General features: G+C 41.8%; 1 protein-coding gene across 1 annotated transcript in view; it reads right to left on the bottom strand.

Moving 5' to 3' along the window:
* lamc3 (laminin, gamma 3) overlaps positions 1-24072 on the bottom strand; it is a 98862-nt gene that overhangs the window by 28030 nt on the left and 46760 nt on the right. Inside the window, exons 10-12 of the mRNA XM_069168758.1 lie at positions 15582-15780; positions 5448-5557; positions 2195-2422 (exon numbers count right to left, since the gene is read on the bottom strand). Coding sequence (XP_069024859.1) covers positions 2195-2422; positions 5448-5557; positions 15582-15780 — 537 coding nt within the window. The remainder of the gene's footprint in view (positions 1-2194; positions 2423-5447; positions 5558-15581; positions 15781-24072) is intronic.

Below are 24072 nucleotides of genomic sequence, written 5' to 3'. Positions count from 1 at the left end.
CACAGAGTCACAAACATAACACACACTCTCAGCCAAAGCTTCAGGCATCCCTTAACTAGGTCAGATCTCTGAGACTTTAAGTCGGAGGGTAGGAGGGGGAGATGGGTGGGAGGGGAAGAGGGAGATTGAGGGAAGATAAAAGATGGAGGGTGGGACCTTGGATGGGATAGTTGTCTGCTCTCGGTGAGATGGAGAGAGTTGTTTAAAGCTGTGAGAGCGAGATAGGGTGAGAAAGACTTGGGGAGAGAAGGGAAAAAAAAAGAAAGAGAAGCATATGGTACACACTCCCAGACACACACATATAAATAACTGCATTGAGGTTGACTTGTTTACACACCCAACAGCAGGTGTTTTACTTCTGTCATTTACGGGGCGTTGCGTTTCGGATATGAATCTGAAAGAATCCTGTAGCTGCTGTTATTATCTCCCATAAAAATGTCAGGTGCATTAACTACAAACTTCAGCCTTAACTGTTATTATAAAGATTAGTTGTGTGAAATGAGGATATTGCTGTATTAACACAGCCATCCAGTACTCAGTTTGAGTGATAGCTTGCCAATGGTCCTGAGGGATGACTGAGTTACGTTCCCTTGAAGCGATGATGACTGAATGTCAGTTCCAGAAAGACACAGAAAAATGCTTTCAGTCAAACAGCCGGCATCTCTCTCTGTTCCCGCTGCGTTCTCAAAGTTCTCGGTGACAGGAAATACTGTCTCAACAACCTCCGGTGATCCCTCGTCTCATAGAAAATTGACTGAATGTTGGGAATGACTTCATTTCGTAACCAGCAACTTGGATCAGTTTTGTATTTTTCGTATTCTCTCAACTACACATAAACTTTTCCAGTAAATGGTAAACGCGTTGTGTAACCATAGCCACAACCATTAGTGATAGTACTGAGCTAATGTAATGGAAGGCTTTAAATTCTGCCACATTGTCTTTGTTTTACTCGAGCTCCAGTGTGGTAAAAAGCCATTTAAAGGAAAGGAAAGCTGTGATGCTACAACATAATGCAGTCTGTGGTTCTGGTTCTGATTTACTTCCCCTCTTAGAAGACTACTTCAGTGGTCTAATGTATTTTTCCCTTAAAGTTGGGGAACTTTTAAAAGACAAAGTTAAAAGTCAAAGTTGCTACATCAGCCAGCTCAGATATCCTGACTGTTAGTTCCTAATGTGGTCCAGTTTTCAAAAGGCCGGTGGTTGATTGGATCAGTTGGAGGGACTCTGTGCCTTGGTGATTGCCTGTGACTGCTTGTGATTGGTTGTTATTTTGTGGGCGGGGTTATGTTTAGGGAGCAGGTACCTGACAGTAAAAACTACAGGTCAGACTGTGCGTTCCTCTGGCTGATCCATTCTAACAACAACCGCTCCAAAAAAATGCCCCTTTTCCCATAATGCAACTTGATAGCCATCTTTACTTACGCACTGTTTAATATCATCTAGCTCGGGATAGATGTATGATTGGTTGTGTGAGGATTAAAAACACGGTGTACTGAAAATATAACACTATGATTACCATATTTGGGTTATTTAGCTTGAATTCTTTTGATGTGAGGAATATGTTTGCAGAAACTTTTGTGATATGTTAGTCAGACATATCACAGCTCGTAGAAAATTTAGTTTCTCAGTTGTAATTAGGACTTTGAAGTTGACGTAAAATTCCAAAACAGAAGCTCTGATATGACACGAACGTGACTTTCGACCCTCCCTGCCTGGAAGTCGTGCGCCCTCTGCAAACTTCCCGCCACAACTTTGTAACTCAGGCTTTCTGTTCCATATTTGTACTCTTCCGGCTTAAGCCGAGATACCCGGCGATATCTGCCGAGATATTTTCTCAATTTTAACCAAGGTCTTCCAAAGCCAGAGGATATTATACAACTTTTTTTTTGACAGGCTGTGGCGCACTCCCCATAACTAGTATACTGACAGGGCCATGTGCTGTGAAACTGGTGCAGTTTGATTTTTAAATGTAAAACATTCTGTTCTGGATTCATGAATAAACTATGGCGAGATTTTTTTTTTTTTTTTAAGGCTTTTCTGCTTCAGCTGGACTCACTGAAACGGAACTGTTGCTGAACAGTTTGTCAGTGGAGCAGCATCAGAGTCATTATGCTTTGCTGACATTTTTCAAGATTCGTCATTTGAATCCAGTTTGTGCACATGGCAGGTATAATGTAAACGTTCCGCTTATTACCGCTCTCTGGATGACAGGTTCCATGCTGGTGGCAGTTGCACGGGACGCAGGTCGAGAGGGGCCCTCGGCCGGGGTCTTCGCGGGTGAATCCCGCGGCGCAGCGCTCGCAAAACTGGCCCGTAAAGCCCGGAGGACAGGAACAAGACTCCACCCACGGAGCTGGAGGACCGGCCGCAGCGGAGGGGATGAAAGCCGAGGTCAGGCTTACCCCCGCGAGCTGCGATGTGTCTGGAGAGAAAAGGAAGAGGAGGTAGGTGGGAAGAGCTTTGTCATAAAACTGATGCTCACGAAGGTCAGTAGTAAACGGATAACTGTTGTCTCAGAGGCTGTTATTGGGGGACTTGGCTTTCTCTGAAATGAGGGATGTGTACAAATATATGTGTGTGTGAGTGTGGGGATTAGGGTGTGGGGGGGGGTGAGGTCCGTGCGTCCTCGTTGGACTCTGTATCTCGTGAAGCAGTAGGTTCTTAGCATTTGTTGCAGCGCCGTCCCTCCCTCCCTCCCTGTCTCATTATAGGTTGTGCTTACAGTTTACAGTCACACACACACACACGCACACACGCGCACACACACGCACACACACACACACACACACAGACAATACACAGATCCATCCACCCACACGCCCATAAATGCCACACTCAATGCTCACTTGTGCAGACACACGTGCCCGCGCGAGCCCACACGCGTACGCTAGTCATCCAGGGACTCTTTGATATAGCAAATGAATAAATCACTGCAGCAGAGCGAGACGAGGAAGAAAAGGAGACAGGAGACTTGGTGGAGGTATGTCAAACGTGCAGTTCCTGTGGGGGGCGGGGGGGTTCCCAGATCCCGCTCTCCTCTCATGAATAGGGATGAGGCGAGGCCATCCTGAACCGAATCCCTCTCACCTTTTTACTCTCTGAACCAAAGCACAAAAATGACTTTTGTTCCCGGTCCATTTCTGCGTCGGTTGTGATGGAGGGCGAGGTGGATGGATGGATGGGTGGATGGATATACAGATGGGTGGATGGAACATGCTGTGCACATTTGACTATGTAACAGTCGTCAAATAGGAAATAAACCAAGTGTGAGCGAGCGGCCGCATAATGATCCGAGTGGAAGAAACAGTGAGGAAACGCGGGAGAGGCTGGACCTTGACTTCTCATGATCCAGCCATTCTTTCAGCAGTGATGAAAGCCAGTTCATTTGCACCTCTGAGGGATAATCAGCAGGCAAGCCTGTCCTCTTCCCTCTGCACGGCTCGCCTTCGCCTCTACCCTTTACTCTCCGCTAGCGCCTGAATTCTATTAGCTCGTTTAACGCAGGGGAAATGTGCAATTAAGAGTTTTTCAGATACCCAGGCTTGTGTTTCACTTAATTAAATACATTTTATTTAATGCCACGCTGTGCAATATGTCTCCATCACTGCTTTTTTTTTAATTTTTTTTTTACATTTTTTTGTAAGAAACCTTCTCGGATCAGTTGAGATTTTTCTGTCGCCCTGCAGACGCTGATGATTTAGCCCCCTTTAGGTTGGTGTACATTAAGCCATTGATTTCTCAATCATCTAATATTTTCTATATGGCCTTGCTCTCCGTTCAAAACTCAATCTTTTGCGGTGGAGAAAACGAAAGGTCTTTACTCCTGACGGCTGTCAGAAAGGCTGCCTTTTACAGCCCAAAGACACTACTGTCATTAAAATAGTGCGTTGGAAGAGACTCTCTGTGATGCGGAGAGGAATTTAAAGAGCTAAAGGAGGATGTGAGAGGCAGAGAGGAGAAAGATGAGTGGACAGCTTTATGGCCTTTTTGATATTAAAGTTTGCTGCGCAGCCTGCAGCGATAAGGGCACTTCTGACACCGTCTGAAACCGAGTTTGAGAGCGATCGCAAACCATTACTGGAACCCCTCCGCCGTAACGTGCAATAGATGCAGCGTAAACTGTGCGCTTGACTTTGGTAGCACGTTCATGTGGGTGGGCGGGTACAGAAAACAGTTTGATGGCATGACTTCGCCTCTGTGTGCGCGTGGGCGTTTGTGCACGTCCCCTGCACTCAAGAGTGTGTCACAACGCCTGCACTGAACAACTAATTCAAATGGTGCAAGTAAGTACGAGAGAGCTGGTGGTTTTGGCCAGCTGTTCTGTCTTCTCGGTGCTCTAATCCACCGTAATGCATCTCGGATGCGGACTGTTCATTACAATGCAGACTATCAGACAGAGAGGGAGGAAGGATGTGATAAATAAAAAAAATATTATTATTATTTTTTTTTTTTTTTGAAAATTTCAAGAACTTGTTACAAACATCTGGGATTAAATGTCCTGGTTTTTTTGTGTGTTTTTTTTTTTGTTGCAGAGCCAGATATGGAACAGTTGAACTATTCCCTCAACACAAACACTGACATTGTTTTAGCAACAATCTTTTATGCTGCTTTAACAATTTGTGTCACTGTCTGATTCAAAATGTTGTTTATTAATATAAAAGTCTTTGAAGTAATTCGGTGGCACATTTGGCTGGTTTTATTGGGGAAAAGCCTTGCAATCAACAACAGTGTTAAATCAGGTTTATTTTGTGTTTTTGAAGATATGCATGTACCCAAAAACATGCTTTTAGGGCAGTGGTTTTCAACTTATAATGTTTAAGGGTACAGAATTTTTGATACTTCGCTTTTATTTTGAAGGACAGGTGCAGTAACTACCAAAACTAACGTCACATCAGTAGTTAGCTTTCATTCCTGCGCTTATAAAACAGGTTTAGGATTACAGACGTCTGCTTTTTTATTTAGTTATGATAAGTGTCTTTTTTTCCACATTTCTCGCAGTTCATTTAGATTCTTGAAACTTAACCAGTTTAAACTTGTTTGAAAAGCACATACTTTTTGATTTCACTGGATTTTTAGCCCTATTTGCGCACTTGTTTCAGTAATTGGTTCATTTGTAACAGTGCATGAAGACATTATTGGTATTTCTGTGAAATAAATTAAAATGGCTAAAAAAATGTATGAATTTAATGACGAATGTCAAAAGAGACTTGAAAGAGGTACTGTATGTCCCAGTGTAAAGTCAATAATATTAGAACTTATTATAATAGTAATAGGTCAAAAATAATGCATTGGATGAATTTGTCAGCAAGTATTTGTGCAATCAGTCCATATAAATGACTTGATAGTCTAAAAGACAAACATCCATACAACAACAGGTGTAATAGAGGATAAAAATAATCGTGTACATTAATTTCAATGTGTAGACACACTAATAAACACACACTCACAGTTGTGTCCTCCAGCATTGCTGATTTTGAGAGCTGTCAGCTTGTAAAGGAGACGTTGGAAGTGAAAGGCCGACAGTGCAGGTTTAAACCTCCTCTCGTTCTCATCAAGTCTGTGAAAGAAGACAGAGGACATATCGTTTACAGTGCATTTCTGCTGCACATGCATAAACTATGATTAAAAACCAGAAACATTGCATTTTAACAGCACACGTCGACATAGAACAACTGAGTAAATTTGTTTGTGTGGAATCTTTGTGTGGTATTGACAACTCGAGCGCTTTTAAAGCGATGAAATTATCCTCCACAACTAGACAGATAATACTTTTTTTTCTTTTTTTCTAAGGCACTACCAGTAGACACATACAGCGCACGGACAAAATGTAAATGTGCTGTCTTCAGCACATATTCAGGGTCTTGATCATTGAGCTTTGCCATCTGCTGAAGGATGTTCTGCAAAGCTCGGCAGTGCAGCTGACATCTGCCTGTTTTACTCCTGGTATCATGCCTTCTTTCCATCTTGGTGACAGGTGCTGTGTCAGCTCCACACAGGTGATGTTATGATATTTCTCTTCCCGCCATTGTGTGAAGATCCCTAAGGTGAGGAGCAGCAGCATTCAGGGATACTATCATTGGGAGCTTTCTGACAAATTAAAGAGCTGCAGTGGCAAAAAAAAGACAAGGAATGTGTCTCCTTCTGTAGAAAGAAAAGAAAAAAAGACCAGTTTAATGGAGTTTTCACAAACAGGAAGTACCAGCAATGTTTAGTGAAGCAAAAATAATGAATGCTACTTTTGGCCCCAGTGCTTATGTCGCTCAAAAGACGGAAGTATTGTTTGGATGGTTTTTGGTCTACTGCATGTCTAATAACAAACAAACTTTGTCTGGTGTCAAAGTTAAGCATTGATTCTTGATTTGTGGAGGGGCCGTCTGCAAAGTGCTTTGCTCTCAAATAACTGTGCATAGTCTTAGTAGACTTAAAAGTTTGGTAGCTTTATCTCGCAAATTTTGCACCTTATTTTCATGTATTTTTCTAGAATATTTTCAACTTCTTGACGGCTGTAGTATTCTTTGCATTTTCCCATTTGTCTGCAGTCTCCAATGTCACAGCGCCACACACGTTTTACAGTAGTCTGGTAGTAACGTTGTCTTTCTCTTACTTTTCTTTGTTCATGGCATTTGGCAAATAGCTTTTAGGGGCATTACCGCCACCTTCTGGCCGTAGAAGCGAATTACTAACAGGTGCACATAAAATCAAAAGAAATGAGACGAGTTGATAGTCGCATAAACTGTTTGATTTTTCATATATTAGTAACTACTGAGACGGTGAGTATGTTATACATTGACCCTGCTAAGCATGTCATTGAGCTTGTTAGAATGCAGATGTTTTAGCAGATGTTTTAGTTATTTGTAGCTGATGTTAGCATTTAGCATTTGTTGCAACTTTTAAAATGGACATTTGTTGAAAACCTGGTTTTAAATGACAAACCATGTAATTATCGACTAGAACTTAAGAAAATAAAGTGTAAGGCCTTTAGTTTGTTAGCCATATCAGCCTGAGTCAGGCCTTTTCATGTGCGAGTATTCAATGGCGTCTATTTTATTAGGTCAATTTTTCTCAGCACGACACTAACTCACTTTCTGAATGCTTTATTTTGTGCATGGCCGGGGTCTTAGCTTTCACATTTACAACCTTGTGTGTGTGTGTGTCCTGGCTTGCCACACACGCACTCTCTCTTGGTGCGGCCTGACATGTAGGCATAGTAATAAAGAGAGGCAATTACAAACTGGGCCTCAAAGCCATGGTAATGGAGCTGGTCAGACAGTGATAAGCAGAGTGTGCATGAAAGTGAACAAACTCCCAGTCATGCTTTCCCCATGGAGCATCAGTGTCTCTTTTAATCAGCACCAAGCAGAGCGAGGAGAGCCACACTGTAATTAAGCCCGCTCCGCTGAGGATGAGTGGAGATCATCAGGAGAGAAAAGCCCAAAAGAATAGCGGCCGCACACGCCGACATGCGCACAAAACACGAGCGCACACAAATAGCCTCAGAGAGAGAGGACAGATGGAGATACAAGGTGAGAAAGAGAGAGACGTAAACAGTGTGTGAAACTAAGAGGTGATAAGGTACTGAGAGCGAGAGTAAGCAGCGACAACACAGATGAGTTCAAGTTAATAAAAACGATTACGGGCGCATGGTATTAGTCTATTCTAATTGTGCCAATCGGCCATTGGATAAAACACATTATTAATATCACTAAAACATAACGTAAAAGAACGGACAGCGATGTTTTCTGCTCATGAACCAATTGGTTTATTACGTTATTGGCCAACATAGGCTGTAAAGACTTGACTCAATATTAGCCTGTGTTATTTAATGGTTCTGATGCTATTGTAAATTATTACATTCTAGATTTCCATTATTCAAATTCATGCAGTCATTGACGTGATTAAATTTGATTAAAATCGGACTAAAAGTTACTTTTTTTCTGAAATTTTGCTTGTTTTCTGTGTCGGTTATGAGGTTGTTGTAAGTTACCCTAAAAACCCGACAAATTTCAGTCATTAGACGGACTACTATTTTGACAGATATTTCCTTGGTCGACCAAATGTGCAGTATATAATCCATACATTTGTAATGTAAGTAGTTCCAATAATTCATTCTCAAACAGCCTTGATATCCTTGTAAAAAAGTGTTGTTAAAATAAGTACCACTCTAATAGGGTTTGTGGCCTGGGACTGTAGGGGTTAATGTATCATAAATAAATCACAGGTTTACCCTGGCACATAGTAACCCCATGTTTCTTTGCTCAGTCACCTACAGCAAGTTATTTTTTATTTTTTTTCATTCGGCAGCAAACTCTGCTTTCTGTTCAATATATTTAGTTGGTCCTGATCTATGATCAGAGTCAGTGAATTTTGAAAACATGACAGGAATGTGCCCGGTGCCAGATGGACCACATGGCTGCACAGCTACTAGTGCTCTGCTTTCCTGCCTCAAAGTGAATCGCACCTTTTCACAAGGATTCGTACAAGCAGCCTCCGGAAAAACTTCTTCTGGCAGTTAAAACGTGAACAGTTGATCACTTCTGACTTGCTGTGTGTGGGAACATTTATTATTCCATTGTAAAAGGAATGCCAAGCAGCTGAGTGCTTCCTCGTGCAATAAATATTATGCTGATGAACACATACAGCTACAAGCAAGGCCCCGCCCACTAGTTTCGAGGGAACAGAAAGTAAACAGAGAAAAGAGTGGATGCTGCCTTGTATAAGCCATTCACTTCCTGTCATCAATTTCTTCTGCTTGAATCCCCGAGCTTCCATATATTTCTCCTGCATCTAATTCGGAAATGATCTCTGCATCAGGTGGGAACACAAAGCCACTTAACAGGTTAACATATTTACTCTCTGTGAATGCAGATGCTGTCTGTCAAGAGTGATGCAGAGCGTGTGTGTGTGTGCGCGCGCGCGCGCGTGTGTTTATACTCATGTTTATTTATGCTTTCACATGCCTTTAGCAAAACACTTAGAAACACATTTTTCCATTTTCAAAACACGATTATTTTTAATGCCTCTGCTGCATCTGATTGTTGTGCATCAAAAAGGCCAAATTCTTTGCGTGTGTGTGTGTGTGTGTGTGTGTGTGTGTGTGTGTGTGTGTGTGTGTGTGTGTGTGAGACAGAGAGGCAGAGGGCACATGAGAGAATGATCTAGATGATTCAGTAAAGTCCATCTATGCATGTAGCCGAGGAGTGTAATGACATCGGTGGAGAACTTCTCCAGAGAAGAACATTTAATGACAGACTCTGTCCCCGAGCTCTGGTGCATTTCACAGAGAGAGGACCAACGAGCTGCTTCAGCCGGGGCTCCTGGTGCTGAGGGGAAACTCATTATTGGTGCACAGACACCAGAGAGAGGCATGGAAGTATTGGAGGGGACGGAAAGCCACCAACTGCATCCCGGTCGAGGGTTTGCTGGATACTCTGACGGAGCGGGCAAAGACAATGTGTTCCTGTTAGCTTGAAGGCCGGTGTGAATCTGTGCCTCTGCTCCATAATAAGATTACACACAAACTATCGATGCATCCAGGAGCTCCTTGTCAATTTGTAAAGTATAAATATTTTCATAACAAGTTTATCATGTGAGAGGTGGCCTTAAGTCAACAAAGTATAAAGGCCAGTTGAAAAACTGGAACGTGATTAATGATCAATACAAATATAAACTTTAAATTGAATTGTTGCTTTTGACCCGAACAGTCATTCTTTTTCAGGAGAAAAAAAGCTGGTTGGCACGTAAGCAACTAATGATGTTTCCACTGCTTTATAATGGTTAATATGCTGTTTTCATAAGACAAAAAAGAATTTGTTTATGCCTTTGGAATTGGACAGTTTTTTGTCAGCCCAGTACGGTCGGTTTGTTACAGCGAACAAACCTACGAATGGCACTCATCATTAACAAGATAACCAGATAGTGAATTGTCATTTGTAATTGTCGTTGCAAAGGAACGTTTCTGTTGATTGTAAAATGGATTCTTTTGGAGAAAGTTTAACGAAGAGAACCAAGAATTTACAGCTACAATGGTTCTGTGCGGCTGAACTTATCGTGTGCAGATGTTACACAGGTTTCCAATGTTCACATGTTAGCATACTAATATTTGCTAAATGTCAGTAAACACAAAACACAGTTGAGATGGTTAAGTCATTATTTCGTCATTAAATACACAAAGTATTGAATACATTTAAATTTGGACCTGATGATGCAAGTGAAGTTATTATAATGCAACCTAAGGGGAACATTAATGGCTGTACCAAATTTCACAGCAATTCATCAAATATTTTTCAAGACATTTCACTCAAAGCTACAAATATCAGCTTCATGTGGGACTTTTGAACGAGTTGGGGGGGGGATCACCCATTTTGGCAGGATTGATACTCTGAGGACCATGAATGTCTGTACAAAAATTCATGAAAATTCATCAAATAGTATTGCGACCAAAGTGATGGACCAACTCACCGACCGACAGACCAACCCAGAGTCGTCCTACTATGGTTAGCTATATACAAAGTTGGCTGGATATAGCAGTTACAAATACCTGCACAAATATGTAATATAGCAGCTAATTATACATTTGATATATTTTACACTATACTGATACATTGAGAAGTTGATTCTGTCGTACTACTGTTGCCTTGCCAGTCTGCCTCTCTTCCCCATCACCCGATGCTCCAGTTGAAGTGGACATCTTTGCTCTTATCCATAACGGCAGTTTCAACAAGACCGGCCTGTCCTTTGTCAAATTCGGTTTTCACCACCACCGGACAACATTACAATTGCACTCACTCCTGCCCGAAGTGCCAACAATCATAGTGAGATTCTAGACAACCGACTACCATGCACAGCCTTTCATTGAAACCACAACCCGATGCTGCAGGTTTACACTTCACAACATCTATCAAATCAGGCCTCTCTTAACTGAGGACTCTGGCCAGCTCTTTGCTCGGGCTTTAATCATCTCTCATCTGAACTAGTGCAACTCAAACCCTCTGGCACGATTTACTGTGAATGCTGCAACCTACTGTACTTTTTCCTTCAGTTTCTTCGAAATGTAACCTCTACCCCGCTTCGGTAGATGTCTTTCAGCAGCAGCAGCCAACAAGCATCCTCCCCATTGTTACCGAGACTGTACGAGTGTGATCTCAGTAGAGGCTCAACGGGACTGTTTTGAGCTAATAGACTGGAACATGGGTCTGTGGAGCACACAGAGAGGACAATGTAGAGCTCCCCGGCTGCATAACGTGTCCATTTCCATGTGGACCCCTTCAATTCCATTAAACAGTTTGCTATTTTTCTTTGCTTCACTTTAAGTGAGCCTTACAAAACAAAGAATGTTAAATCCCTGCTTAGGAAAGAAGAAGAAGAGGGCTTCCAGGGCTGGCTGCAGGGAGGAAGTTAAGTTGGTCTGTGGGTGCTGGGGAGGAGAATTAAAGATAGAAACACATGGGCAGAATTGAAGACAAATTGCAACAAAACAGTGTGAAGGAGGTGCTGAGTGGGATGAGAAGGATTACTAGCTACAAGACGCCAGGCCAAGTGGGGGAAGAGAACAAAAATAGAGTGAATGACTTAAGCCTGTTTTTGAACAGGTTCCTTGTGGAGACCAGGCCAGCTGCACCACTCCACCCCTGGTTGACAGACCTAATGAGATCTCTTCACAACTATGTCACTGATTAGACTGCCACTTCCCCACAGGCTGTCACACCAGGGTTTCACCTCTTCAGCGCCCCAGTCTGCCTGCTCCAGTCGCTCCTGCCTCTGCATTGACCACTTTACCGTGAAGGGCGAGAGGGAGTTTCAGTCGGTAGTGGAGTGGTGCGAGGAGAACTGTAGGAAGTCCGATGTGGGATAAAAACATCCAGTAAATAATTTTCAGTAAAAGTAGAGGCTTTGGTACAATCCTGCAAACAGCTGAGGCCCACTATCAGCAACAAATGGTAACTGGTCTGTGAACACAGAAGGATCAGTAGAGGTGAGAACAGACTATTCCCTCTTGGAAGGAACTACATATTCCAGCACGTCTGCCTTTTTGGTATGCTGCAGAGGCAGACACTATGAACAGCAGAGACAACAGGTCACGAGAGGTGCAAGGTTTTTTTTTTTGCAAAGTCTGTTTCAATACAATACTTGCATACCCAGTATCTATAAAAAAAAATATATATATATATATATTTTTTTTGCTGGTGGCTGTGACGAGGCCCCTTATCTTGATTTCTTGAAGGATGAAGGGTAAAATCTGCCGGCTTCTTGTGGAAAAATCCGGTTTTAACTTTCAGCCGAAGCAAAACGTGTCTGAGGTAGTGAAATTTAGTGGCATCTTTAATCGTGAAATAGCCCTGGATTGTAATTTTGGAGGATATCCACTTGGTTTCTGACCAAGCCTTATTTCTTGACTTACCCATACTATACACTTTTTTTTTTTTTTCAATTTTATTTCCATAAGAAGATACTTTTGTGGTCTTAGGTAACAAAAATAATCTCCATATAGTTTTACTTCTCTGTGGAGCTCTCCCAACAAAAGGCGGTTATGTCTGTATCTTTAAGATGCATAGATATCATTGGCACCGTTTTCTGATTGGCTGACTCTTCAGAATAACACACCGTGGTCAACCACAGATTTTTGTCGGTGGAACCTTTAATTCTGCCTTATTACACAGAACAAGGACTGTATATTTGGTCTCCAATCATCGGCATTGGAAGTTCATTATGAAGGGATCTGGTAGGAAATCAATGACTTTCACAACTATATAACATGTTAGGATTATTGTAAGTCAACCTGGCTGTTATGTTAACTAAATCTTGAATTATCAGTGCAAAACAAAGACAAATTGTCTCATAATGGACTTGTTTGGACACCAAGATGAGTAGTACATAACACAAAATACAGGCTGGCACAGCACAACTCAATCAGTGCTTTGTGTCAGTTTCCAACTGGAGATGCTAATCAGCTGTCTACAACACAAACAAGCTATTACAAGAGATGTACACTCAACATAATAAAATCAAACAGAAAGACACGGAGAAAACAAAAACAGCAGACTGCCAGCTACAAGTAATGTAAACTCCATCAGCTCTATGTGACGGGAATTACGGCCCAGCTTGATTTTGATCGCTGCGTTCTTTATCACAACGTCAAACATCTGATTGCTGCAGCATTCGAAAAGGTGCTTTCCCCCTCAAATTATGATGAATCTATACCCACCTGCAAGCTCTAAATAATAATATGTACCTGGAGGTACAGCTGCAAAATCCAACAGTAAAAGAAATGGATCTTTGAGTTCATATTTATCTGTAAATGTTTCTGTATATGAATGTGATGGGATTTCTAAAGGGCCAAGTGTGCCTGTACATGTGCTGTAGGTGTGGGAGGCTATAGTATGCATTATACAGTACCTGAGTGACTGCTCAGACATTTAAATCTGTAGCTGTTAACAGCAAAGTGCAGCAGTCGGTCGGAGATGTTTTAACTCAGACACTCATAGATAAAAAAATACGGACAAAATGTTTAATTCAAACTTAACTTTTCCATTAAGTTAGAGAATCACTGAGCCAAAATGGTAGCACGTGGGCTGGAACTATCCACAGCAAACACATGCAGTGTACACAGAGAGCACCCAGACACACACTGCAATCACCTCTAGTAAAACCTCCAACTGACAAGCCAAAGATTTACTTGGGTTGTTTATTCGTTTCACCCGTAACAGCTGTAACATTTTTGCTCCTACAGTATGTCTATTAAGGACACAAATCACTCGCTGTATCAATATCCGTCACAACATATTTCCATTCAATTACCGGAAACGGTGTGTCTTGTCCCTCCCCCACAATACTGTGAAAATCTGTCCCCCAAATATACAGTAGAAAATTAATTAAATACATTCTCCTTTTATGAACACTCTCATCGGGTCTTGCTCTTCTTATTTCCTATTTATTTATTTCCTTTCCAATTGTACACTAGTTTGTGCCCATGGTCTGGACAAACTTCACCGGTTCTTGCTTGTAGTCATTTTATCCTAATTGGGTGTAGGCCTCGGGTTACTCTTGAAAGTATTGCAAGTCAAGCAGCCTTTCTCCAATCTGCATTGACCACCATAGGACATATGCTATGATCTGAAACTCACCAAGCTGTAAACAGAGACCCAGTCCTCTCCCAGAGTGCAACGGCATGTTGGTAAACGAGCATTACAGACTTTTTTGTTTTGTTTTTCCGTTTTAGGCATTTTTTTTTTTTTGCTCCGGCTTCAATTCCTCGATATTTGCTCGCTACTATAAATGTCGGTAGCGCTTCATCTAGCGCTACCATCGCTGTCATTGTTGGATCTACATTACACCAACAAATGCTCAACGTCATCACACTTAGCCACAGCTAATGATCGCTGATTTGTCCGCCCTTCAGAGTATCTGAGAAAAACCTTCTTGCAACAAGGGTTTCCAGACTTTAATCACAAACTGAAGCCTTGAGTAATATGTGGGCGCAGCCGGGCTAATGTGTTTATGCCTTAGGTTGTCTAAATTCCCTTATATTCTGTGTAACATTTCTTGTACACTGTTATTTGTATTCTACTTTTTCTCGACTCCTTCAACAGCCTAGTTTTCTTCAGGGAGATCAATAGTGTTTTCATTTTATTTGCTGACTCTCTGTGGCCGCTTGTATATAAATTGAAGACTTGGTGTCGACGTGTCCGGCTGCAGAGGGACCGCTGACCGCATACTGTACCTCCAGGCCACAGACCCACCCTACACTTCATCTACTGCTCTGCATGATGTCGCTATAATCCACTTAGCTCTCCTTTCCTCGCTTCGACCTGGTCATCCTTCCAGCCAGAGCCCCTTCTTCTGCCTCCTGGAGCTTTAATAGTGGAGTGACCTCCTTACTACAGTCAGAACATCAGAATAGCTTCCTCTTTTTAAGAACTACTTCATATGCCCCCTTCTTTCCACTCAATATACTCTGGAAGCTTTCCTACATTTGTGAGACAATGTCATCTTACGCATGAGAATCCAGTTATTTTTTATTTGTTCAATTTTAGAATCATGTTAGGGTCACAAATTTGATCAGCTGAGCGTACGTTTGACTCCAGCTCTCCCTCAGTATCACGTCCCTGAACTTTTAATGTCTTCGCGCCGCCGCACATATTTCAACTCACTCCGGGTGAGACCATCTGCTAAATGCATAAAATGTAAAAATGGAAATGTATTGCCGCTGCTCTGTACCTGCCAGATCGACATGACAGCCAGCGCATGAGGGACCTGGCTCATCACTACATTCATATCCCGACGCTCTGCTGGGACCGTGACAGCAACGTCGACGTGGGTGAGCTGTAATCAGTACATGGGTGTCCTGGATAGTCGGTACTCTGCGGACTCTAAATATATTATAGTGCGGAATAACTCAGGCAGCGGGGAGGTAGACAGATGCGGAGAAAAACAAACATCCCGACATGCAGGCAAAAAGGCTTAGGTATTTTTGTCCGGAGAGACTCAAGTTCAACAGTGGTATATATAAAAAAAAAAAAAAACATACACACACGCTCACAAACTGACAGCGCCATGCCTGCATCCTTATGCCTGCATCCTTGTACCTGACAATGAAAACGTGCTGCGGGGTGAGGCCGGGGTCATGGTCAAGCACCGGTTGGGATGTAAGGTCGGCAGACAGGGTGATTCCAGAGCCGTGGAGGAGCAGGGTGACGTGGTCGGGGAGGAGCTCCGGGGTCTCAGAGGTGAAGGTGATGGAGAGAAGCTGGCCGTAGCTGTAGACTTGGTGACCCAGGAATTTCCCTGGCAGGAGAAGGGGAGGGGGAGGGGGTTGTCAGAGGGCGGATGTTAGAGAGGTGAGTGGAATCAGCTTTATTGTCGAAGCCTGAGCCAGCTGTCTGCCGTCAATGTCATAAACACAGAGGTGGAATTGCCTGTGCTGGTGTGTTGTGGTGGAAGCTGAATTAGTGTTTATGTCTGTGCGCGTTTATATATATATATATATATATATATATAAAAAAAAAAGCCTGCCTGTTTCCTTTTCTGTCTGTCTGTCTGTCTGTCTGCCTGTCTGTCTGTCTGTCTGTCTGTCTGTGTGTGTGTGTGTGTGTGTGTGTGTGCGTGCGTGCGTGTGTACACACACATGAGGGCTGAGGAGTAAAGGCTTTTTGAGCTCACATGGAGCACTGCAGGAGACTGCGTGTAATTACCCATCCTCTCATCTTTGGGTCCTTACATCACATTAACACGACTTCAAAGATTTTAGCCTCCACAAGATGACCCCCCTCCCCCCATCCCCCATCCCTCCTCCTCCACCAGCTACCCCAAAAAACTGGCAAAAGGATGAGAGTTACATGCTTCGGATACATTCAAATAGACCCTCCCTCGACATGGTAATATAAAAAATGTAAGCAGCGCAAGATGTTGTCGAAAAGTCTTACATCATTTATGCTCTAAAAATCAAACAACTCACAACAATTTATATATATATATATATAAAAACAAAAAAACAACTCCGCTGCCACTCTCATACCAGATGTGAATGAGTGAGTGGGCAAAACTGACAGGTTGCATGCTTGGTTGCCATCTTGTTTTTGAGTGTAATTGTGTGTGAAGTACATCCTGAGCTCTTCTGGGGGTTGAGAGGGCTGTGGACTTGAGTGGGTGATTTTGCTTTGCGAGGGGGCCTCTGGCGTCATTTCAAGCAATTCCACTGTCTCATCATCTAATATCTGCTCAGCCAGGAGCCGGATTTTATTATCTGTGCCGTGGCCTTACATCTGCAGCCCCACTCTCACTTTGACATCCGCAGTCATATTAACCTCCACCACGGAGGCTGTGTTTTTTCGGCACAGTTTGTTGGTTTGTTTGTCAGCAGGATTACAGGAAAAGCTACCGGTGGAATGGTTTTAAGGTGGGCCACCGTCCTCAAAGCTTTGCAAATTCACATTTTCCCCTCCAGCAGTCCCCTTGTGATCATATTTTAATGCAAAGTGTGAACACAGATTTCTACACCCTGAACTGTGGTGTTTGGCTGCTGTTGGTAATATTTTACTAAGTGATGTATCAAAGTAATTTAACACATCACTTAAAGTTATTACTTTTTAAAGTAAAAAGCAGTGTAATTATTATTTCAGTTAAGTCTAAATTGTGTCTCTTCTTTCATCCTGTCATGCATTTCACGGTCCGATAAATAGTTATTTTCTTTACAAATGACTTTCATTTGCTTTATTATACATTAAATTGTCATGTCGGTAGTCCTGCTGTATCGGTAGGATACTTTTCCAATTGTAATGATATTTTCCTTTTTTACAACTCCAATAAGAGGAAATTAAACTCTTAAACTTTTATGTGAAGAGACAGACTCTTTCTAGTTAGCTTTTTTTTTTTTTTAGCTTTACTACACAAAAAAACCCATCCCGCTTCCATCATAGTTGTTAGCTTTTAAACAATTTATGCGTGAGTATACATGAATGAGGTGCAACACTGTGTTCATTCAACTGTAGAATCAGCATTTGTAGGAAATGAAAAACAGGCAGTGATGAAAGAGAAAAGGCTTCAATTACACAACTAATCAATAGCACTTTTTTGTACTGAGTAATAAGGCATCATTCATGTCAATGTGACTTCAGGATCAATAGAATAGATAATTACAGCCAATCAGGAGCAGGGGGAGCGGTTTACATCCACCTGCCATCACCACTGAGGACAAAACATGCTCTCATTTAGAAATGAGCTGGCACACATCTTAGTGTAATTTCACAATCAATATATATATCGAAGACGAGAAATAAATAAACATCAGTCAGTCCGGAAAAAAAAGAGGTTCAGATTAAATCCATCACAGATTAGACAGGAATCCCTTCAATGAGCGCTCTCTCATCGAAACATCTCGACCGGTGGAAAAACAACCGATATGGAAAGGGCCAGAAGTCTAAATGAAATAACCAAACCGAAATATAACTCAATGTGATGTTGTGATTGGAGCTGAACAGTGTCTGCATTTTACAACTGTTTCCTGTCATTTCTATTTCAGTGTAGTTCCACTTACTGTGACAACAGTTTGCACGGCGCCCCTTCAGCAGTACACGGCATATACAACAAGACGCATAGAGTACGTTTACATTTGTTTATTTGGCAGATGATGATTAATGATAATGACTGACATTAATTGCAATGCAGAAAGGTCCAAGCTAACAAAGGCTGGTGCTCGAATAACTCATTTGTCACTGCTGTGATTTGCAGTGATGTGTAAATGTGGTTGCCATATTGCTCAGCTGAGATCACGCCTCTTACAGAGGTCAATGCACAATTAAAATATGCACAACTCCACGAGACTTTTAGCTGTTTGGCTTGATACAAATGCCAGATCAATGATTCTAGATACTTTAATTTAACAGAGGTTTTTTTTTAGGCCAAAATTTCATTAATTTGATTTTACGAGGTAATTATTTCTTTTTTAACATATTTTTTATGAATATTTATGTTTATAAATTGTAAAATGGCATCAGTGATATAATTTTGTTTACAATTTCACACCTAAAAGTCCGTACCACGGTTTGAACTACGATGTTCTTGTCACACTCTTTACATTTGATCTGGTTTGTTTTTCACTGTGCAATTTTGTTAGTGCACTTAATAACATACTTACATTGCTGTACTTCATATTGATTGGTTTGTAGACGGCATGCTTCTAACGTGGACGTGTTGTCAATCAGCCGGTATGGCCTTCTCCGTTTGAATGGAGATAAAAAAAGAATGAAGAGATTCATTTCGTTGGCGCTATATGATTACATGGCGTTTCAACTGGCATTTATATTCCTCTCAGAAAACTGAAAAGTTTCTGCATTTTTCTGCATTTTTCAAGCTGTGTTTTGATGTCTTTGTTGGAACAAATTGCACTTCATACTTTGTCTCCTCATAGTTTTTTTCCTATGGTTTAATGGGTGATGATACGATGCCTCAATTTCCTGTAATTTATCAGAAAGTTCGCACCATCCAGAAAAAGTTTTCAAACTGCAAAAGGACTTGAGTCATGGTTCAGTTTGTTTCGGACTGAGACGTCCTCTTTTGGTTCGACCAAATTTTGGTCCTACCAAATTTTGGTCCTTTTGCACCCTGATACGCAACAACAACAAAAAATTTAAACTAAACAAAAAAATCTAATAAAAATAAAAAGGATTGTGTGCAAATGAACTCGATGTATAAAATACTCTTTGAAGTACCCGTCTTACTTCTTTTTGCACTCTAGGAATATTTTTGTATCGTCCATTTATGCATTATACATTTTTGGCCCTTTTATAGCCTTTTCGTCAGTTTTGGCACTCCATACCTTTGTGCAAAATACCCGTGGACAATTTAGTAAAACTTTTGACACAATTTTTGCATCCTCCACTCTAAAATTCTGTTTATTTACTATTGTATAAAGCCTGGCCTTTCCGGTCAGTCACTCACACAAACACTCTTCAAACGGCACTCCAAAGAGCAGCATCTGCCAGCAGATGATTATTGTTGCTTTAGAGAACGGCCCCAATAGAGCCACCATTTTGGAGCCGAGGTAATTACCTATATTTGGCGAGTGACGCATTGTAATAATGAGTAATGTAAGAAACCCGTGTTCACGGAAAATAAAAGTCAACAGATATTACTTCTGAAATGATTAATAGGGAAACATATACCACACATCCCTTGCATAACTGTGGTTAATGAGCCCAGTAACACTATTGTGTGACTAAGCTAATATTCTCTCCTAAAGTGCTCCCTTATGCTTGTGCGTGCTTATGTTTCAGATATAGCTTGCTGGCCATTATTGTGCTGGGGTCTGATTTGCATCGCGTGGTTCCTGGGAGTTCTTTCTCCGTCTGCGAGGGCAGCGCTACTAAAGCATAATTACTCACAACCCTAATAGACCATCGAAGAATGGCCCCACTCGCAGGCCCCTCTCCAAAGCAATGAATCACCATAAAAAACAATGAAAGGATTATTCATGTGTAAGTGTGATCTGCTGTCCGTGTATTGCCACGGATTTATATTCATTATTTTATCTCACATGACAAATTGGAGAGGATTAAAAAGTTTAGCAGTCTCTAAGTACCGCAATGTGCCGAGCAACACAGATATGTATACATGCTTCTGTCTTTGCAACATTTTAGCGTCGTACTTAAACTGTTAAATGACAAACTGATTACTCGATCAATTCAGATAAATGATAAAGTCATCAAGTTACTAATTAAAGGAATACCAGTCACTATATGCTTAACCCAAAAATCCTGAAAACGATTAGCTTAAATTAGCACAAAAACCTTAAACAGCTAGTCGAAGTATATCCATAAATTTACCTACAGCACATCTGAGCCTTTCTAATTATCGGCTCATATCTGAGTTGGACCTTCATAGAGGCAGAACAAGAGGTATCTAATTTCTCATCTAAATCCCAGCAAGCAAGCAATTAATTATATTTTCCAACATGTCAAAATATCGCTTCAGGCAAAAATGCACAACGTTCACCCGTCAGTGCTTCTGCAGAGCGAGGATTTGTTGTTTGTCTCTGTTTATCATTGTAAAGTGAACATCTTTGGGTTTTCGATTATTAGTCAAACAAAACAAGATATTTTCGGATGCCAACTTGTGCTCTGGGAACTGAAAGGCAAAACTAGTAGCGGCAACATATTTCAACACATGAATTGCTAATAAAAGAAAAGGTTTCAGCCCTGGGTCATGCCACATAAATGATGCATATATTGGAATGAACAACAAAAACAAAAGCAGGGACGTAAAAGAAGCAAAGCTCCGGTCGGTGCCACTTAATTTCCATTTTGTTTCGATGACTCTGTCAGAATGATATGAAGTCCACTGAGTGTGCCACCGTTTACACTCTGCCAGGAGAGCATAAAGCTGGCATCACAACAATTGATGGATGCTCGCATAACTTTCTGGGAATAGTGAAAGAGCTCCCAATCAATCAGAGGATTTAGACTTTTCTCCAACCAAATTAAATCAACTCCATCTCAGTTAAATCATTGCTGCCTCGCGCAAACACAAGTCCCACTGAGGCTCTAACATCGACCAGCGTGCAGATCGTCTGAGGGCAAAGGCTGGATGGACAAACTTTAAACTTTTAAACAGGTCCAATACTGCCAGGACACCGAGTCCAGCACTAAACTGCACTGCCTGCAGGTGCAACGCACGTGACCAGAAACCGATTACATAAAAGGAAGGAAAGTTTCATTCACATTCAAGAGCACTGCTGAAGCAAAACACACATATTCATCTGCAGACATGAAATACACCCACTCATTCAATAGTGCTGATTTGTCGCAGATATAGTGTAATAAGAAAAAAAAAAAAGTACTATTTTAAGAATCCAATCTGTCTGGTGTTCCTCAGAGAACTAAAATGGGACAGAGTGGAGTGTGGAGCACAGTGAACCCCGGGGGTCACAGATGAGCAGAGATCAGGTCAGAGGGCCGGTGTCAGCGCCGAGGGCTCCCATTCAACCCACACAAAAGTTGTCTAAGAGGAGGAGGTGGTTATACCAAAAATAGGACTGCATTAAAATGCAAGGCGCTTTCCTTGTGTGGGCGAATTACGACAGGTACACTACATGTAAAAAAAAAAAAAAAAAAATCCAGAAAGTCCACTGTGACTGCCGTCTGAAACCTTGAGTTTGGTATTTGGGCTGACGCCATCTTACTATTTTGGAGCCAGAAGTGACCATATTTAGAGGAGCTGGCGAGGAGCGAGAGATGGATCTTAATTTAAATTGGAACCCAAGGAATTATAGCTGCCCACGTATAGTGGAAACCAAGCTGCACCACAGGCCTGTCAATTAAACTGACACACCTGCAAACACACCACTTTTTGAGGCCTTATATCTAATTAATGATAAAACTAATGAGAAGGAGTGAATTTAGCAAAATGCAACATAATGACTCGTGGAAAAAAAAGACTTTGTATTTCATGAGAGAAGTTGAATGGGAGTCTATGGATTCAGGCTTTTAGGAGCAAACCCCAAGTGGCCCTCAGTGGTATTGCACTTTAACGCACTTTTGCACTGGCCTCAATTTTCAGACCTGGAAGTTGTGTCCAATTTCATATACAGACTATGGCGACAATCCAAAGTGACATCATGCATTGGTTTTAAACTGTTTTGAATCCTCAAGTCTGGCATTTTGGTCGTCATCATCTTGTTTTTCTTTTGGAACCTAAAGTGATCATATTTGGGCGAGGTCGGGGAGGAACGAGGGGTGTATCTAATTTGAACTCAGGCAAAATCCCACCTAAATTGGGAACCTGACCGCTCCTCAGACATGTCAATCAAACCAGGCACCAAACACACCTCTCTTTGAGGCATGATAATTCTTAATTACAGAATTATTTTCAGAAGGACCACCAGAACTCTGATTAGAAGGAGTGCATTAACTAATGACTAATCAGGACTTGTGGAAACAATTTGTTGGCATAGAATTTCATGAGAGAATTTGAAGCTTTTTGAATGGGAGTCTATTGGAGCCAGAGGTTTTTTGGAGCCACCCCCTAGCGGCAATCGGTGGTATTGCACCTCAAGGCCCTTCTGCATTTGTTTTAATTTTCATACCCGAAGCCTACATCCAATTTTATAGACAGCCTATGGTCTAACTCGATCCTTTCTTCACTTTTTAATTTAGTTAACTTTCCCTCTGCTCTCTTTGTCAATACACTCTCATATTCTTTGTTTTCATTCTCCTCCTTTTTTCTATTTCTCCACTCAGTTTTTCAAATTTCCCTTTGCAACTTCTCCTTTCTGTTCTGCAAATGTTTCCAGACGACAGGGCCACCAGACCGAATTACATGCAAACTCGGTTGCAGGTAGTACTCGGGTTGTGTGAAGCCCCGGCTGCAACCGCTGTTTGAGTCAGAATGACAGGTAGCCTCGGGCTGCTTTCGTGGATCCTCTCTCTCTCTCTCTTTCACTGAACACAAGAGCAACCATATACTGCTCTCTTTCCTTCTTACTAGCGGGTTATTTCATTAAAATTGGGTCTTCCTTTCCTCCTTTTCTTTGAGTTTCTCCCTGCTGCTTCGGGCTTAGCAGGTCGGCCCGCGCTGTAGATATGAAAAGGATCAACATTGCAAGCTTCTCAACAGATGGCTGTAAGGACTTATGTTAGACGATGTCCCCCTTCAGCACGAAGCGCTGCTGCAGCCAACAGAGCTGCAGTTACTGTCCAGCAGATTCAAGTGGTGACCACGGTTGTTGGAGGCAGGTCAAAGCAACTGTTTAGGGAGGTACTTCATGTTTTGTCTATGATAGTTCCTGGCAGCTGCGCTCAAGTGTTCAGTCTGTTGAGTCACCACGGGGACTTGAACTCCACCTGTGTCAACTGTCAAGCAGATGTCCAGGATCAGGAGGAGGAAAAGTGGCAACGCTTCAGAGGAAGAGTGTCCTCAAGTGCATACACATTCACATATGCCTACCTACATCCATGTATTACTTGACAGACTTGTGCTGAAAGGAAAATAGAGACAGGGGCAATTTAAGATGTTTTATAAAAACGAAACGTCTTCATGCTGCGATGAAGAAGGAGCAATTCCGACATCCGAACTGGTGTGAGTGTCATGTTGGCCCGATTGTCAAGGGGGAATTCAGGGAAGTGAAATTTCTTTCTTCCTTTTTCCTCTCCTACTGTCTGAAACGCTCCCCGCCTGGCCAACAACTATTTGTCAGACACAATTGAGAAAATATCTGTAAAGACTCGTCCTTAGCTCGAGCAATTACGGATATTTCTGGAGCTGGGTTAACCGCGCGGATCGCAAACACTCCTCTTTCTCGCTTTACAAATTCAATAAAATACCAGATGATTGAATCCTGTCCCTTATGTGACAGCTTCGAGCCCAAGGCTAACTACAATACCAAATACATTCATGGCAATGTCTGATGTTCAACGTGGAGTTGTCACTCAGAATTATCTCCTACTTTGGTGAAGAACACAGTGGAGGGATTTCAGCACAAAATACAAATTAAAAGTAAAAAAAAAAAGAAAGAAAAAAAAAAAGAGCTGAGACAGTGAGAGAAATCCAGAGCTGCCTCAAAAAAAAGCTGCTGCTCGCCGCCGC

Source organism: Embiotoca jacksoni, unplaced genomic scaffold, assembly GCF_022577435.1.
Source record: "Embiotoca jacksoni isolate LCO1_2020_lvr unplaced genomic scaffold, fEmbJac1.0.p SCAF_10, whole genome shotgun sequence".
In the NCBI taxonomy this organism is placed as follows: Eukaryota; Metazoa; Chordata; class Actinopteri; family Embiotocidae; genus Embiotoca; species Embiotoca jacksoni.
This window is presented reverse-complemented; position numbering and strand designations above follow the sequence as displayed.